This window comes from Panthera leo, chromosome E3, assembly GCF_018350215.1.
Source record: "Panthera leo isolate Ple1 chromosome E3, P.leo_Ple1_pat1.1, whole genome shotgun sequence".
In the NCBI taxonomy this organism is placed as follows: domain Eukaryota; kingdom Metazoa; phylum Chordata; class Mammalia; order Carnivora; family Felidae; genus Panthera; species Panthera leo.
Window position 1 is genome coordinate 7,338,567 of NC_056694.1, and position 17,682 is coordinate 7,356,248.

The 17,682-nt window shown below is 40.8% G+C and overlaps 1 protein-coding gene across 8 annotated transcripts in view; it reads right to left on the minus strand.

Annotated features, from left to right (window-relative positions):
* Window position 1: 1 nt before the first annotated feature.
* The window catches only part of ZCWPW1 (zinc finger CW-type and PWWP domain containing 1), a 32,145-nt gene continuing 14,464 nt past the window's right edge, over window positions 2–17,682 (minus strand). For 7 of the 8 annotated variants that reach the window (XM_042922985.1, XM_042922979.1, XM_042922981.1 and 4 more), the window contains 10 exons: window positions 14,180–14,296; window positions 13,317–13,437; window positions 12,482–12,557; window positions 11,955–12,059; window positions 10,711–10,794; window positions 9,809–9,875; window positions 9,270–9,370; window positions 1,745–1,805; window positions 1,082–1,216; window positions 2–532 (listed from right to left, as the gene is read on the minus strand). In XM_042922985.1, the coding sequence (XP_042778919.1) occupies window positions 225–532; window positions 1,082–1,216; window positions 1,745–1,805; window positions 9,270–9,370; window positions 9,809–9,875; window positions 10,711–10,794; window positions 11,955–12,059; window positions 12,482–12,557; window positions 13,317–13,437; window positions 14,180–14,296 (1,175 nt within the window). In that variant the 3' untranslated portion in view covers window positions 2–224. Of the gene's footprint in view, window positions 533–1,081; window positions 1,217–1,744; window positions 1,806–9,269; window positions 9,371–9,808; window positions 9,876–10,710; window positions 10,795–11,788; window positions 11,873–11,954; window positions 12,060–12,481; window positions 12,558–13,316; window positions 13,438–14,179; window positions 14,297–17,682 lie in introns of all 8 variants that reach the window. The other variant, XM_042922987.1, reaches the window with a different exon arrangement.

Consider the following 17,682-nt stretch of genomic DNA (forward strand, 5'->3'; position numbering starts at 1 on the left):
GGTGGGGGGGGCAGGGAGAGAAGCCAAGGGAAGCATGTGGTTAGAGACGAATGGAACCACTTAAGCCGGTAACCTGTTTTATTAACACATAAACTGCAGAGCCGTGACTTTAGCCAATTGACCTGTAGCCGAGGAACAAACCCCACACTTAGTAGCTTCTCAGGGACCCTCTGAGGGGCTCTCTCTGCTGCTCCTGTGGAAGCGGGTGAGGCAGGAGCACACAGCTATTCCTCAAAGAAGGTCGTGGTGAACTCCCCAGGGTCATCTCCACACTGTGGCTCCTCCAGCTGCTCCGGCTCTTCTCCGACATCTTCCAGGAGTTGCTCCAGGTCCAGGTCACTGGAGGCTTCATCGTCACGGGGGACGCTTCCAGCCTCCTGAGGACACTTTGAGCCTTCTTTCCCCACCATGGGACAAGCCCCAAGATGAGCTGGTGGGGTCGGGCCCTTTGGCTCCATCCTAGCTTCTTTGTCCTCAGGGAAGTTGGTTTCTGCAGCTTTGCTTTGGGGAGCTTTAAATTTTTTCTTAGGGCCTGGATGAAAAAGTGATAAAACTGAGAGCCCTATTAGGCCATCTGTCCTGGCTTTTTACAAGTCAAACCCCTACATTCCTATTTACAAAAATATCTCTAGGAAATATGATCTTTCTCAATAGAAATAAAATGGGCTTTGAAGTCAGAAAGACCTGGATTCTAGCCATATGCTAGTCATATGCCTGTCATGGGTCTTCAGCAAATTATAAACCCTTTGGGCCTCAATCCCCTTATCTCTAAAATGGCAAATGTCCAGTCACAGAGATATTGAAAGATTCAAGGGAGCCAGCAAATGTCTATCTAGCCAGCCCACAGCAATACTCGATAAATGTCTGTTCCCCCCTCCTCACCATTCTCCTGTGCTTGGATCAAATCAAACCAATAACCATTATGTTTCTACAGTGTGTACTGCACTCTACCATCTGAGATGCTTAATTCTTGTTCTTTTTAAAAGTAACAAAAAGCTATAAAGTTAAGAAACAATCCAGGGAAGGGAGACACAGACTTGAACCTCATTTCCCATAGTTTTTCCCAGGACTTCAGCCCTACCTGGCTGGTCAGGCTCTGAATTCCTGTGTCCTTCTTTCCTTCCCATTATGCGTACAGGCGTTGCTGCAGATTCGTTTCCCAGAGATCTCTTCGTTGTCTTCCTTTGCAGGATCCCATCTCGTCCATCTGCTATGCCTGCATCACCCCCACCAACAACCATGAAGGACATTTGTTTATTTCTCTCTAAATGACAGCTCGGCAAGGGTCCATAGACTTCCCACAGTTAGTCTGTGCCCCACATCCTCTGCTCATTCTCAATCTAGTGAGTTTTTTTGGTTCCTTCCTTTTCCCCAGATATATCTCTCTCTGTCTCTCTCTCTCTCTGTCTCTCTTGTTGTTGTTTGTTTGTTTGTTCTGGATCTTCTTCTCTTTACATTTTTCCTCACAGACTGCCTTCTCCAGGAAGCCATCCTTCTTGGCTAAGAATATAAGACATTCATTCCACCTTTAATCTAATATTTTATAATCAGTGCACAGAAGCGAGGAGATGTACTCACTTGGCAGGGGACAGCTTCCCTGATGACACAGTAGGAGCCTTGACCATTTTTGCAGATTTTAAAGCTGAGACAGGCAGTAAGATCCTGTGACCTGCAGACCCTTCCCATTGCTTTTTCTGCCCTGCCTTAATGGTAGCACATACCTGTTCCCAGCTGGCTTGCTTACCTCTTGCCTTGGGTTTTTTTGTCTGAATTTTGGCTGGCTTGGGACTGGGCAAAGTTGAGTCCTGAAAATGGGAGAGAAAAATAAGAAAATATAAATTAAGTCACATAATTGTGTTTTTAATAGAGTGGGATGCTACAGAAATGATGGGTGGGGTAAGGGAAATCAAATTGGATTCTGTGAGCCTGATACTGTTTAAATCAATGACAACAAAGATAAAAATGTTCATCTTTCCCAGGGTGCCTGGGTGGCTCAGTTAAGCATCCAACTTCAGTTCAGGTCATGTTCTCATGGTTTGTGAGTTTGACCCCTGAGTTGGGCTCTGTGTGACAGCCCAGAGCCTCAAGCCTGCTTCAGATTCTGTGTCTCCCTCTCTCTCTCTGCCCCTCCCCTGCTTGTGCTCTGTCCCTCAAAAATAAACTTAAAAAAATTTTTTTTCTTAATGTTCATTCTTCCCATTCTATTTGATATTAGTCAGTACAAGGCTTTATGTACAAGAGAAGGAAATAAAGCTAGGCCATTAGCATGGCCTGGTAAATTAGGGGCACATGGGTGGCTTAGTCAGTTAAGTGTCCAACTCTTGTTTTTGGCTCATGTAATGATCTCATGGTTCATGGAATTAAGCCCCATGTGGGGCTCTGTGTTGACAGCACAGAGCCTGTTTGGGATTCTCTCTTCCCACCCCCTCTATGCCCCTTCCCTGCTCGTTCGGTTGTTCTCTCTCTCTCTCAAAATAAATAAATAAACTTTAAAAAATGCTGTAATAGAAATGAAAAAAAATGCCTTTGATGGGCTTATTAGTAGATGGAACACAGACAAGGAAAGAATCTCTGCACTTGAGGATATCTCAACAGAAACCTTCAAAGCTGAAAAGCAAAGGGAACAAAGAATGAAAAAAAAAAAAAGAACAGCATATCCAAGAATTGTGAGACAACTATAAAATGCATAATATATGCACAGTGGGAATACCAGAGAAGAAAAAAAGAAAGAAACACGGGGCACCTGGGTGGCTCAGTCGGTTGAGCCTCCGACTTTGGCTCAGTCATGATCTCACAGTTTGTGGGTTCGAGCCCCGCATCAGGCTCTGTGCTGACTGCTTGCTCAGAGCATGGAGACTGCTTCGGATTCTGTGTCTCCTTCTCTCCCTGCCCCTCCCCCACTCGTGCTTTGTCTCACTCTGTTTCTCAAAAATAAATAAATGTAAAAAAATAATAATAATAAAAAAAGCAAGAAACCCAAGAAATATTGAAAACAATAATGACTGAGAAGTTTCTCAAATTAACGTCAGACACCAAACCACAGATTCAGGAAGCTCAGAGAACACCAAGAAGGATAAATGCCCAACAACTATACCTAAGCATATTATTTTCAAACTATAGAAAATCAGAGATAAAGAAAAAGCCTTGAGGATTAAGGTGCACTTGTTGTGATGAGCACCAAGTGATGTACAGAAGTGCTGAGTATAATAATGTGTACCTGAAACTAATATTACACTGTATGTTAACTAACTGGAATTTAATAACTTAAAAAAAGAAAAAGCCCTGAAAGAAGCCAAAGGAAAAGAACACCTCATCTGATATGCTAAGGAAGGGGAGAAAATGGAATTATATAAGGTGCTCGATTAAAACCACTTAGGGCAGAAAAAGAGTGGAAGACAAAAATAGGAAGAAAGAACAAGGGCAACAAATAGAAAACAGTAACGAATATTACAGATATTAATCCAACTATGTTAATAATTACTGTGAATGTCAATAGTCTAAAAGCACCAATTAAAAGACACAGATTATCAGGATTAAAAAACAAGACCCAGCCATATGTTGTCCTCAGGAAGTCTACTTTAAACATAAAGCTATAGGGACGCCTAGGTGGCTCAGCTGGTTAAGCGTCCGACTTTGTCTCAGGTCATGATCTCGCAGTTTGTGGGTTCAAGCCCTGCGTCAAGCTCTGTGCTGACAGCTCAGAGCCTGAAGCCTGCTTTGGATTCTGTGTCTCGCTCTCTCTCTGCCTCTCCCCTGCTCATGCTCTCTCTCTGTCTCAAAAATAAATAAAACATTAAAAAAATTTTAAACATAAAGCTATATATATATATATATATATATAGAGAGAGAGAGAGAGAGAGAGAGAGAGAGATTATAAAAGTAAACAGAAAAATACATCATGCTAGCACTAATTAAAAGAAAGCAGGAGCAGCTATGCTAATTTCAAACAGAGCAGACTTCAAGACAAGGAGAGTTATCAGGGATAAAAAGGGCATTACATAATGATAAAGAGGTCAATTCTCCAAGTACTTTAACAACAGCAGAATACATATTCTTCTCAAGTTCACATGTAGCATTCGCCAAGATTGACCACATTCTGAGCCATAAAACAAAACTTAATATATTTAAAAGAATAGAAATCATTCAATGTCTGCTCCTGGACCATAACGGACTTTAACTAGAAATTAATAACAGAAAGATAACCAAAAAATTTCCAAATACATGGAGATTAAATAGCATACTTCTATATAACACATAGATCAAAGAAGAAATCTCAAGAGAAATTTTAAAATATTGAACTAAGTGAAATTTAAAATATGAACTAAATGACGGGGCGCCTGGGTGGCGCAGTCGGTTAAGCGTCCGACTTCAGCCAGGTCACGATCTCGCGGTCTGTGAGTTCGAGCCCCGCGTCGGGCTCTGGGCTGATGGCTCGGAGCCTGGAGCCTGTTTCCGATTCTGTGTCTCCCTCTCTCTCTGCCCCTCCCCCGTTCATGCTCTGTCTCTCTCTGTCTCAAAAATAAATAAAAAACGTTGAAAAAAAAAATTTAAATATGAACTAAATGAAAAGGAAAACACAATTTATCAAAATTTGTGGGATACACAGAAAGCAGTACTGAGAGGCAAATTTAGCACTGAACACATTTATTAGAAAAGAAGAAAGATCTAAAATCAACAGTCTAAGTTTTAACCTTCGGAAACTAGAAAAAGAAGAACAAGTTAAATCCAAAGTGAGCAAAAGAAAAGAAATAATAAGAACTGGAGTAGAAATTGATGAAATTAATAACAGGAAATTAGTAGAGAAAATGAATGAAACAAAAACCTGGTTCTCCGAAAAGATCAATAAAATTGGTAAGCCTCCAGCCAAGCTAACTAAGAAAAAGAGAGGAAACAAATGACTAAAATCAGAAAATAAAAAGGAGGTCATCACTACAGAGTCCAAGGACATTAAAAGGATAATAAAGGAATACTATGAATAATTCTTTTCTTTTTTTATTAAAAAATTCTTTTAACGTTTATTTATTTTTGAGAGAGAGAGACAGAGACAGAGCACAAGCAGGGGAGGAGAAGAGAGACAGAGAATGTGTACCAGGCTTCAGGGCCTGAGCTGTCAGCACAGAGCCCAATGCAGGGCTCAAACTCATGAACCACGAGATCATGACCGGAGCCAAGTCGGACACTTAACCAACTGAGCTACCCAGGCACTAATGAATAATTGTTTTAAAACAAATTTGATAACCAAGAAGAAATGGACCAATTCCTTAAAAGACAATCTGCCTAAACTCACACAAGAAGAAACAATCTGAATAGGGTCTGTATCTATTAACAAAATTGAATCAGTAATTAGTAGTTACCCTTCTAAGACAGAAAGCACCATGCCCATGGGTTCACTGGTAAATTCTACCAAACATTTAGGGAAGAAATTCTGCCAATTCTCTATAATCTCTTTCAGAGAAAAGGAGCAGAGAGAATACTTCCTAACTCATTCTATGAGGCCACCATTACCTGAACATCAAAACAAAGACATTATGAGAAAAAAAAAACTACAGAGCAATATCTCTTATGAAAAGAGATGCAAAAATACTCCATAGTGATGGCCAAAAATATTAGTAAATTGAATCCAACAATGTATAAACAATTATACACCATGAACAAGTGGAATTTATTCAAGGTATGCAAGACTGGTTTAACATTTGAAAATCAATTAATGTAATCCATCATATCAACAGGCTAAAAAAGAAAAATCACATAATCATATCAATAGATACAGAAAAAGCATTTGACAAAATCCAACACCCATGCATGGTAAAAACTCTCAGTAAACTAGGAAAAGAGAGTAACTTCCTCAAATTGATAAAGAACATCTACCAAAAAACCTACAACTAACATTATACTTAATGCTGAGAAACTAGAAACTTTCCCACAAAGATCAGGAAGAAGGCAAGGATGTCCCTTCTCATCACACCTTTTCAACATCATATTGGAAGTTCTACCTAAAGCAGTAAGACAAAAAGAAATAAAAGGTATAGATACTGGGAAGGAATAAATACAGTTGACCCTTAAACAATGCAGGGGTTAGGAGTGCTGACCCTTTGCACAGTGGAAAATCTGTGTATAACTTTGGACTCCCCCAAAATTTAAGCACTAGTAGCCTACTTTTGACTTACTAATAACAGATAATTCACATGTATTTTGTCCATTATATATATTATATACTGTATTCTTAGAGTAAAGGTAAAAAAAAGAAAATATTAAAACCATAAGGAAGAGAAAATACATTTACAGTACTCCAGTGTATTTACTGAAAAAAATCCACACATAAGTGGACCTCCATAGTTCAAACCTGTGCTATTCAAGGGTCAACTGTAAAACTGTCTTTGTTTGCCGATAACATAATTGCCAATACAGAAAACCCAAGAGAATTGACAGAAACTCCACAGCTATTAAGTGTTTATAGCAAGGTTGCAGGATACAGGTTAATATACAAAAGTTAATCACTTTCTTATATACCAACAATGGACACGTGGAATTTGATATTTAAAAACACAATACCATTTTTATTAGCACCGAAAAAATTAAATACTTACATATAAATTCAACAAAATATGTACAAGATCTATACGAGTAAAACTACAAAATTCTGATGAATAAAATCAAAGAACTAAATAAACAGATATTCCACATCTGTGGAAAGGAAGACTCAATATTGTTTAGTGTTCGTTTTTCCCAGCTTAATCTAATAGGATCAATGCAATTCCAAACAAAATCCAAGCAAGCTATTTTGTAGATATCAACAAACTGATTCTACAGTTATGTAGAAAGGCAAAAGACCCAGAATAGCCAACAAAGCTGGAAGACTGACCTTAGGCAACTTCAAGACTTACTATAAAGCTATAGTAATCAGGACTGTGGAATTGGCAAAAGAACAAATAGGTCAATGGGACAGAATAGAGAGCCCAAAAAATAAACCCACATAAAAACAGTCAGCTTGGGCGCCTGGGTGGCTCAGTTGGTTGAGTGACCGACTTCGGCTCAGGTCATGATCTCATGGTCTGTAAGTTTGAGCCCCGTGTCAGGCTCTGTGCTGACAGCTCAGAGCCTGGAGCCTGCTTCAGATTCTGTGTCTCCCTCTCTCTCCGCCCCTCCCCTGCTTGCTCTGTCTCTCTCTCTCTCTCTCTCTCTCTCAAAGAATAAATAAACATTAAAAAATAAAAAAATAAAAATAAATTAAAAAAACAGTCAGCTGATCTTTGACAAAAGAGCAAAGGCAATGAGTCTTTTCAACAAATATGGTGGAACAACTAGACATCCACACACAAAAAAGTGAATCTAGATATAAACCTTACACCTTTCACAAAAATTAACTCAAAATGTAGTATAGATCTAAGAGTAAAATGTAAAACTATAAAACTCCTAGAAGATAACATAGAAAATCTAGATGACCTTGGGTATGACAATGACTTTTTTTTTTAACGTTTATTCATTTTTAAGAGAGACAACATGCAAGGGGCAGAAAAAGAGGGAGACAGAGAATCTGAAGCAGGCTCCGTGCTATCAGCACAAAGCTCAACATGGGCTCAAACCCACAAACCTTGAGATTATGACCTGAGCCAAAGTCAGATGCTCAATCGACCAAGCCACCCAGGCACCCTGACAATGACTTTTTATATATAACACTAAAGGCATGATCCATGAAATAAATAATTAATCGGCTGATTGGTAGAAGATACACCTGATAAAGGACTGTTATCTAAAATATACAAAGAACTCCTAAAACTAAAAAAAATAAAATAAACAACCCAATTTCAAAAATGGACCAAACACTTTAATGGACAACTCACCAAAAAAAAATATACAGATGGCTAGTAAGAATATGAAAAGATGCTCCAGATCATATGTCATCAGGGAAACGTAAATTAAAACAACAATGAATACCAGTACACACCTATTAGAATGGCTAAAATCTGGAACACTGACAATACCAAATACTAGCAAGGATGTGGAACAACAGGAAATCTCATTCAATGCTGGTGGGAATGCAAAATGGTATAGCCACTTTGGAAGACAGTTTGGTGTTTTCTTACAAAAGTAAACATATTCTTACCATACAATCCAGTAATCAAGCTCCTTGCTATTTACTCAAAGGAGTTGAAAACTTGTTCTCACAAAAACCTGTAAGCAGCTGTTCATAGCAGCTTTATTCATAATTGTCCAAATTTGGAAGCAACCAAGATATCCTTCAGTAAGTGAATGGATAAATAAATGTGATACATCCAGAAAATGGAAAAATTCAGCAAAAAAAAAAAAAAAAAAAAAAAAAAAAAAAAAAATATATATATATATATATATATATAATATGTATATGTAAATAGGTATATATATTATGTATATATACACACACAACTAGCTATCAAGCCATGAAATACATGAAGGAAACTTAAATGCATATTTCTCAGAAGCCAGTCTGAAAAGGGTACATACTACATAATTCCAACTATATGATGTTCTGGAGTGGGCAAAACTATGGAGACAATAAAAAGACCAGTGGTTGTCAGGGGCTGCGGGGTGAGGGATGAATAAGTAGAGCACACAGGATTTTTAGAGCAGTGAAAATACTCTGTATGATACTATAATGATGTATATGTATCATTATATATTTGTCCAAACTCAGACTATAACAACACCAGAGTAAACCCTAATGTAAACTATGGACTTTGGTTGATTACAATGTGCCAATGTCAGTTCATCAATTGGAAACAAATGCATGACTCTGGTGGATGTTGATAATGGGAAAGGCTATGCATGTATGGAGACAGGGTATGGAAACTCTGTACTTTCCTCTCAATTTTACTGTGAACCTAAAACCACTCTTAAAAAAGTCTTTAAATATTTTTTAAAAACCTATATTTCATATGCTTGAAAATACCCAAAGGAAACAAGTGAATGAATATCTTAAGTGTGTACACAGGGGAGAAGAGAGTGTAAACAGAGGCACCCTGCTATTCTCTGAAATTGCTCTAGTAAGAACCAAAAACTACATTAGGAACTGGGATGATAATCAAGAAATAAATTCCTAGAAATGTGAGACATTAGAGAGAATAACTGAGAAAAAAAGAGGGTCTCCTTCCCTGAAGACCCCTAGAAGATAAGACCAGCTAGTCAGGTCCACCCTGAGGCAGGAATAGGATGGTTCCATAGTAAATATAAATCCATGCTAACCAGACGTCCTACAGGAATCTCCTAAAAGGAATCCCCAAGATCACTCTTACTTTTTCCTCTTCTTCCTCCTCCTCTACCTCCTCCAACACGGCCTCTTCCCCTTCTTTCTCCACGCGGGAATCTGGGCTGTTAGCCCCAGTAAGCGTTATGTCTAGAACAGGAATAGGAAAGAAAGGCTAAAGAATTTATCCAATAAATTAGATGATGAGTTAATGGAGCTGATCCCAGAGAAGCAGTCTTCTAACTCTGCCTCTCATGTCCCAGTGGCATTTCTTCCACAAAACACGGCCCTAGGTTATCATGGTTCCCACCTTTTCCAAACACCCACCACTCTTTAACATGTGCCCTCCCTCCCCATCCTCTTTTTCTCTCCATTCTTCTCTTCACCCATCCATTTATCCATCCATCCCTCCCTCCCAGATACTTGAGTCAATGGCATTCATGGAGAGCCTCCTATTAGAATCCAGAACTAGATGGATGATATCTGATATAAAATGAAGTTTCAGTTCTGCCCTCATAAAGGACCATCTCCCTCTCTACATCCTCTCCCCACCTCCCTCACTAATCCTTATCCTCTTACTGATCCTACCTTTTCCTTCCCGACTATTGTCAGATCCATTGTATCGGCTCCGGAAACCAAACAAGTTAACCCGTTCCTGAGGGAACCAAGAAACAAAAGCATCATCCACTATTCTCCCAAGGATGACTTTTCCCCTCTGTCTTCAAGACTTTAGTTATGGGGGTGCCTGGGTGACTCAGTTGGTTAAGCATCTGACTCTTGACTTTGGCAAGATCTCACAGTTTGTGGGCTTGAGCCCCATGTCCGGCTCCGTGCTGACAGCACACAGCACGGAGCCTGCTTAGAATTCTTTCTCTTTTCCTCTATCTCTGCCCCTCTCCTGCTTGAGCTCTCTCTCTCTCAAAATAAATAAATAAACGCTAAAAAAAAAAAGACTTTAGTTACATACTTTATATTCATATTCCATACCATTTTCACTTAAAATTTCATATTCTGTTTATCTAAATTTTTACGAAGATTAACTATAATACATTATAACGTTATTTTTATATTATATATTTACATTATGTTATATAATTATATATTCTTATAATAATCTCTTTTTCCAGTTTACTTATAATTGTCATTCTCCACTGCACACCCAAAGGCAGAATTTGAGGGTAAACACTGCATAAAAGAGAGGTTAAGACTCATACATCTGAGATCTAAAGTTAAATACGGAGGTAGGATGCCCCCTACTACAAACTGTCTCTATGTAGGATGAGAGAAGATCCAATTTACCCAAGGGTAGGAAAAAGAATAAATGATTTAAGGAGCTAAAGTAATCTGTTCTGGAAAGAAAAGACTAGTTCTAAGACTAAGACTGGATGATGGGGAAGGACAAGCCACTTTTCTTTAGTAGACAGTATATGGTTTGCTTTGTGTCCCAGGTCCCAAAGAGGAGCAGGTATGTAGTCTGAACACTCTCCCACCTGAATACTGATCTGTTCTGCCTCCTGAGCCATCATCAGGGCCACTCCCAGTTTCTGACTGCAATCCTTGTTCCTGCACTTTTTCTGAAATAGAAGATTAGAGTCAATGATAAATAGTAGAGAAATAATTCCAACAGACTGCTACTCACCAGACATGATCTTTTCTGGCTCCTGATATTGACATGATACTCCTATTCTTAATCTTTTGAGCTTAGAGACATAATCTCCCTTTATCACCCAACACACTTTTCACCAATTCCTAGCAATATTGTCAACCAACATTTTGGTGGCCTCTCCAAAGTAAATCTCATGGAAATGTGAAAAGGCAAGATTAAAGGAACTCAGGTAATTCCACTTTTGAGCTTCTCACATGTTTCTTCAGATCCAGCTGCTTGATTTAATACTCACTGCCTGATTTTCAAAAGCCCCAGAGCTGGTAGGCCTCTTCTCATTTCTTTTTTTTTTTTTTAAGTTTATTTATTGAGAGAGAGAGAGCACAGAGGAGGGGCAGAAAGAGAGGGAGAGAGAAAATCCCAAACAGGCTCCATGCTCACAGCACAGAGCCCAAATGGGGGCTCAAACCCATGAACCATGAGATCATGACCTGAGACAAAATCAAGAGTCAGATGCTCAACTGACTGAGACACCCAGGTAACCCTCTGCTCATTTTTAAGGCTGACTGAATCCAAAGTGATTACAGGGAGGAAATATTTTTAATTAATATTTTTAGTTTCTCAACCAGGAGTGGTTTTGCCTCCCAGAAGATACTTAGCAATGTCTAGAGACAATGTTTTTGGTTGTCACGACTGAGTCCAAGGGCAGTAGCACCCCTTGGCTAGACACCAGTAAAGACCAGAGATGCTGTTAAACATCCTAAAATATATAGGACAGACTTCCACAACAAAGAATTATCTGTCCCAAAATGTCAATAGTACCAAGGCTGAGAAATCTGAGTTAACCTGTCCTCATTTCTGCCACACCTGCCTTGGCTAAACTGTAGAAAACCACAGTCTTCAGGAAGGCCCCCTGCCTGCAGGCAAGGAAGGAGACTATGAAAAGTCATTATCCTGCTGCAAACCTGATAGAAAGAAGAGTCCCTCATGAATAACCTCACCCTTGCACACTTGGTCAGACATGGGACTTTCTCCCAACACAGCTTCTCCTGGAACAAAATCAGGTTTAATAAAGGGCAGATTTAGTTTTCAAGTTACCTGTACCACAACTGACCACCAAGGGCTGCTTACCACTCCAGCTAGCTCCAGGGACAGCTCCTGGAAGTTCTTCAGCATGTTAACTGGGATCCAAGCACGAGAAACTGTCTCTCCAAAAAATGTCACATGGTACTTAGACTGAAATAGAAAAATGGTTCTCATATGGCCCCTAGTCCTTCTCTTTGCTTTGGCCCTCCAACCCAAAAAGGTGGAGGAAGAACTGAGGATTCACAAGGAAAGAGGTGTTGGGCTTCATCTGATGCCATAAACCTGACCCACCCACCTCAGACTGCTGTTCTTCCATCCTGACATCAAGAATCCCAACCAAAGCATATTTATCACAATCATAAATGTCCTGGTAATGACTAAATATTTAATTAGATACAAGTTTGTATTCTATATGTGGGTATTTGTTTCTGTGTTTGTCACTCTAGCTAAGTGTCAGTTTCTACTCATGTCTTCTGGCTATGTCTATGTTTCTAACTCTGCACATCTATTAGGATGGATTTGTTCATTATTTTGGCCCGAGCACCTACATACCCTAAGCCAAGAAAACTCACCGGCAGGGAATCAAGATGAGAAGCAAAAAGAAAATATTCCCCCAGGTCAGGATCAGATTCTACCATGCCTGGCCACCTGGAGAAGACAGATGGGTATAGGGAACAGAAGAGGAAGGGTTTACATGGTTTAGAGTAACAGAACACAAATTCACCAATACACATGTACATAAAAGAGCAATATGTTTTGCAAACAAAGGATCTTAAAAATAGACCTCCACCCTTGGTGATCTCCCCCAGTGGTCACTACCAAATGACTAAAGTGACTTCTATCAGTATACAAAGAAGCTCAGAATCTTCCAAGTAAGAGTATATATATTTTTTTTCCAGTAGGCTCCATGCTTAGCATGGACCCCAATGTGGGGTATGAACTCAAGACCCTGAGATCAAGAGTCAAATGCTTGACCAACTGAGCCACCCAGGCGCCCTCTAGTAAGAGTATCTTAACCTAGGCTTTCCATCAACCCTGAGAAAAATTCTTCTGACTAGGACATCTCCAAAGAAGAAACTATCCCACCCTTCTTTGTCCTCTCTACTTTATATATCTCTCATATCTCAATGTTTTAAAAATTCCATAAAGCCACCTTCCTTTTTCTTGCCCACCCAGAGTAGAATTGTCAGATGCTTTTTTCCAGGGAGATACCACCTCCACTGTGAAACCTTTAGAAAACACGTTCTTTCAAAGCCTCCCAGATTGGTACTTTATCTTTTCCCTCATCCCATGTTCTTTCTAAGGCAGGTACCATTTCCATTATAAATGCTTTCTATTTCTTTCCCTCTTTGCTTGAATCTACCACTCCCAAGTTCATGAAGGATGCTCTATGCCATGGTGCCCTACCAAGGATAACCATATTGCTTGGCCCAGATGATAGATCCTGGAATGTAGGAGGCATAGGCCACATCACTCTCATGCCCTATCCAGGACTCCTCAGGGATGTCACAGCGATTATACTTCAAGTCTGCCAAAAAAGAGAAGGAATGAAGGGAAGGAAAGAACCTCATCAGGTAAAAATCTAGACGAGGGCAGGAGAGAGGACAAGAGTATGCACCAGGTGGGACCAAAAGGGCACTGGGAGACAGGTATGGACAAAGAACAAAGACCCATGGAGGAAATGCAGCTACAGCTAGAATAAGAGTGCTGCCTCCATGTATGTTACAGAAAGAGATTCCAAACTTCTGCCTGACCCACATTATTTGACCCTGCTTCCATCTACATAACATCATGACAGCAATTTCTCTGAGACTCTGTTACCTCATCCTTAAAATAACTGGGCTGGGTTAGATCATCATACTCTTCCAAGTGGTTTCAAACATTTTAGAATTCTAAACCACTGGCTGTCTCTCTCACCCACTTTTCCCCATGGATCCCATATCCCTTCTTATCCACCAACCCAACACCAATAACCTAATCAGGACCAGCAGGGTCAGACTAATGCTGAAGAAGATGGAATCCACTTAGAATGTACGTTTAGATTCCAGGCCCTTCCCACAATATAACTCTTCAGGGTGTCTTCTTCTAGCCCATTATGCCAGATTCATCTTGATATGACAAGGAAGATCCCTTCCTCTCTCTCAAACACTACAAGGACCCCTGGGATTATAACTACATCTATGACATATTTAATCTAAGGGATACATACAGAGAAAGAAAGGAAAGAACAATAAAAACAAACAAACAAAAAACTCTCCAGTCCATTCTACCTGTATTCTGATCACAGGACCAATTATCTGGAAGCACTGAGGGGTCAATGTTCCCACAAAGCCGCCTCCACTTCTCACAGTTTGGGGAGGAACACTGGACCCAGACGAGACACTGACCTGCAACAGAAAAAAAAAAAAGTGAGACAAAAATATGCTCTTCCTTCTTCAGTCCAACTAAAATCAATATACCTTCACTAAAATCATAGAGCCTTAGGGGTCAAATAGTCTAATCCTAGATTTATAAGTGGGAAAACTAAGCTCAGAGAAGATAATTGACTTGCTGAAGATCAATCTAACTCAGTGGCAGAGCTGAACTTGGATCCCAGGTCTCACATCTCAATCTTTCTCCTATACCATACTATCATCTCTCCTTCCCCCCAGGGGAAAAAGCAAGTGTTTTCCATATTGACAGTTCTTTTTTTTAATGTTTGTTTGTTTGCTTGTTTGTTTGTTTGTTTATTGAGAGAGAGTGAGCAGGGGAGGGGCAGAGAGAGAGACAGAGAATTCTAAGCAGACTCTGTGCTGCCAGCATAGAGTCCGATGCAAGGCTCAAACCCACAAACCATGAGATCATGACCTGAGCCGAAACCAAGAATTGGATACTTAACTGATGCGCCACCCTGGCACCCCAATGTATTAACAGTTCTTGAAAAGGTTGGCTGGCATCTTTCTGGCTCGTGCCTCGTTCTCCACTGGCCTGTCACTACTGGAAAGTTCTTTTGAAGGGCTAACCAGCATCTTTCGTGTACAACATCCAGAGTTCCTATCTGAATCTCAACTGATTTACCTGTCACCAAATCACTGCAGTGATTGGTAGCAGTCTTTGGAACCAACAGTCCTGAGATTACCCTCCTCCAAAAGACAGAGATAAGTCTATCAACTCAATCAACTATTGACTTCAGGCCTTGATCAAAGGCCAAGCATTCCTTTTATCTATTACCTTCCAAACCATTATCCCCACCAACATCTTCTAAGTTGACCCAATTTTCCTCACAGCCTCCCCTCTCTCCATCCCAAACCTTTCCACTATGTTCTTTGGAATTCTAGACAAGAGCAACAAAAAGTCCACATATCTTCAACTTTTCTGAACATCCACCTGCTTTTTGAAACCTGGTGATGCACCAATGACACTGTCCCTGCCCAACTCCACCCCACCCACAGCTCTCTAAGTGGAGTCTGTTCCCTCTCACACACCCCAGGCCAGAGAGTGGGGTCAACATCATCCTTACTCCTCATCACCACTTCCAGACCTTTACTATCCTTCCCATAAAAACCCTCCCTCCCTTGAGATCTATGCCATGGGACTATGCCACCCTCTCATCTCCCTTGGAAAGATGCTGGCATCTGGTTCAGCCTTCTCCTCCTCCTTCCACCTCCTGCCCTCATTCCAGACAGCCACTGTTTTCACAGGAGTAACTCAAAAAGCACCCCATTCTCTGAGTTCCTTGACCTTTTCCTCTATGCCACCTCAGTAACGCACTCCACTTCAGTGGTGCACTCCCCCTCCTGCATGCCCCATCCATTCATCCTTAGGAACCATACACTCCCCTGAAGCACTGATCCAAACATTCCTCTCTGATGAAAATGCATGGTCTCCCATCTCACTTGCTCAAAGACCCTTATAGCAACTTTCACTTTACCCAGGTCACCAATCTACTGGCCTCTAACTTCCTGCCAGTCTAGTGGCAACCTCCTTTCTTCACTCTGTTCTTACTCAGGTTTGACTCCTTAGATTCTAGTGCAGACATCTTCAACTCTCTTGCCCTCCACTTTTCCTCCCACTCAGCTGGGCAAACACAACCCAGAATGAACACATGCTACCTTTTCTGTGCCTACATTCATAGAAACTGAGCATTGCTAAAGAAGCAGAGCATAACCATGCACATAGGTATACACCCTAGGATCATAATTAACAACACCAACCAACATGTTTCTCCACGTAAGTTCACTCTCCCGCTGTCAAGTTTTACCTTAAATGCCTGAACATAAGGGATGCCCTCCATTCCACTGAAATCATCCTTCAGAGAAGCAGCTGACTTACATTTGGGTCCTTTCAAAGTATCTCATATTTAAGGTTTTGAATTACTTTATTTTGAAGAAAAAAGTACTGGTTGAGAGTGATACATTAGTCTGAAAAGACAGCTGTCCAGCCCGGGATGCATACATGCGTGCAGCACCACAGCTGCCACTGGGGGCCACGGAGACCCGCACCTCCCAGGTTGCTCATAGGCGAGGCCTGCAGCAACCGGCAGCCAACTGTGTCACTCCAGGCCTGCCTTCTTCCACGCTGCTGCCCCAACCCGAGATGGCAAGAACATCCAGCCCAAACAGATCTGTACCTTCTGCCTCAGCAACCAGAGAAAGTTGATCAAGGACCAAGACAGAAATACTATGATTCAGAGTTGGAAGCTAATGCGCTGGGCTACCCAAGAGAGCCCCCATGGGACCTGACTCATGCACAGGCCTCCTGTGAGGGCGGCCACCAAGCCACCCACCAGCCCTGCCTCTGGACCAATGGACAGACAAGTGGCAGCAGGACTCTGCACTGGCCAAACTGGCCCAGGTCCACTGGAAGATTCTGTACTGGCTTCCTACCTGGTTTTCTTCTGGTCACTACATGCTGGCATCTTGTATCTTTGATATGATAAATATAAGTCTGGAAACTTTGTATACTTAAAAGCAAAACAACACTGTCCAAAAAACAAAACAAAACAAAACAAAACAAAAAACAGCTCCCAGTAACTGTTTTTGATGTTTATAGAGGTGCTCTACCAAGACTAGAAAAAAAGAGTGGGAAAAGGGGCCAGAGACCATAAAAGTAAACACAGATCAATAAAATAAATGGTTGGTTGTGAAAAGAATGAATATTCTTGAGAAAATGAATAGGAAAAACGAATCCTAATGATGTAGAACTAAGGATTTGTGGCTTGAGATAAAATTTCCAATAAAAGAACACACAATTCTTTAAAGTTTCCTTTCATGGGCTCCTGGGTGGCTCAGTCGGTTAAGCGTCAGACTCTTGATTTCTGCTCAGGTCATGATCTCATGGTTCATGACACTGAGCCCCACCTCCTGCTCTGCACTAATCGGAGTCTGCTTGGGATTCTCTCTCTCCCTGTCTCTCTGCCTCTCCTCTGCACTCCTGCACGTACACACACTCTCTCTCTCCCAAAATAAATAAAGAAATAAACATAAATAAAATAAAGTTTCCCCTCAAACAACTTAGAAGAGAGGATGATGTGCTCCAGAAAACTGCTTGAGGCTCATGACACAGTTCTATGATAATGAAAACTGATGTCACAGACAAACTACGAGTATTTCAGTTGACACCAGTTTCCTTGGGTTCTATGATCTCCCCCTTCTTCATTTCCCCACTCCCCCCATCTTTCTGGCAGCTCCCTCCTCATTCTCCATTCCGTCTCTAAACCCTGGGGTTCCAAAGCCCAGTCACGGCCTTAGTTCCCCATGCTACACTTTTCCTGAAGCAAACTCACCCACTCCTA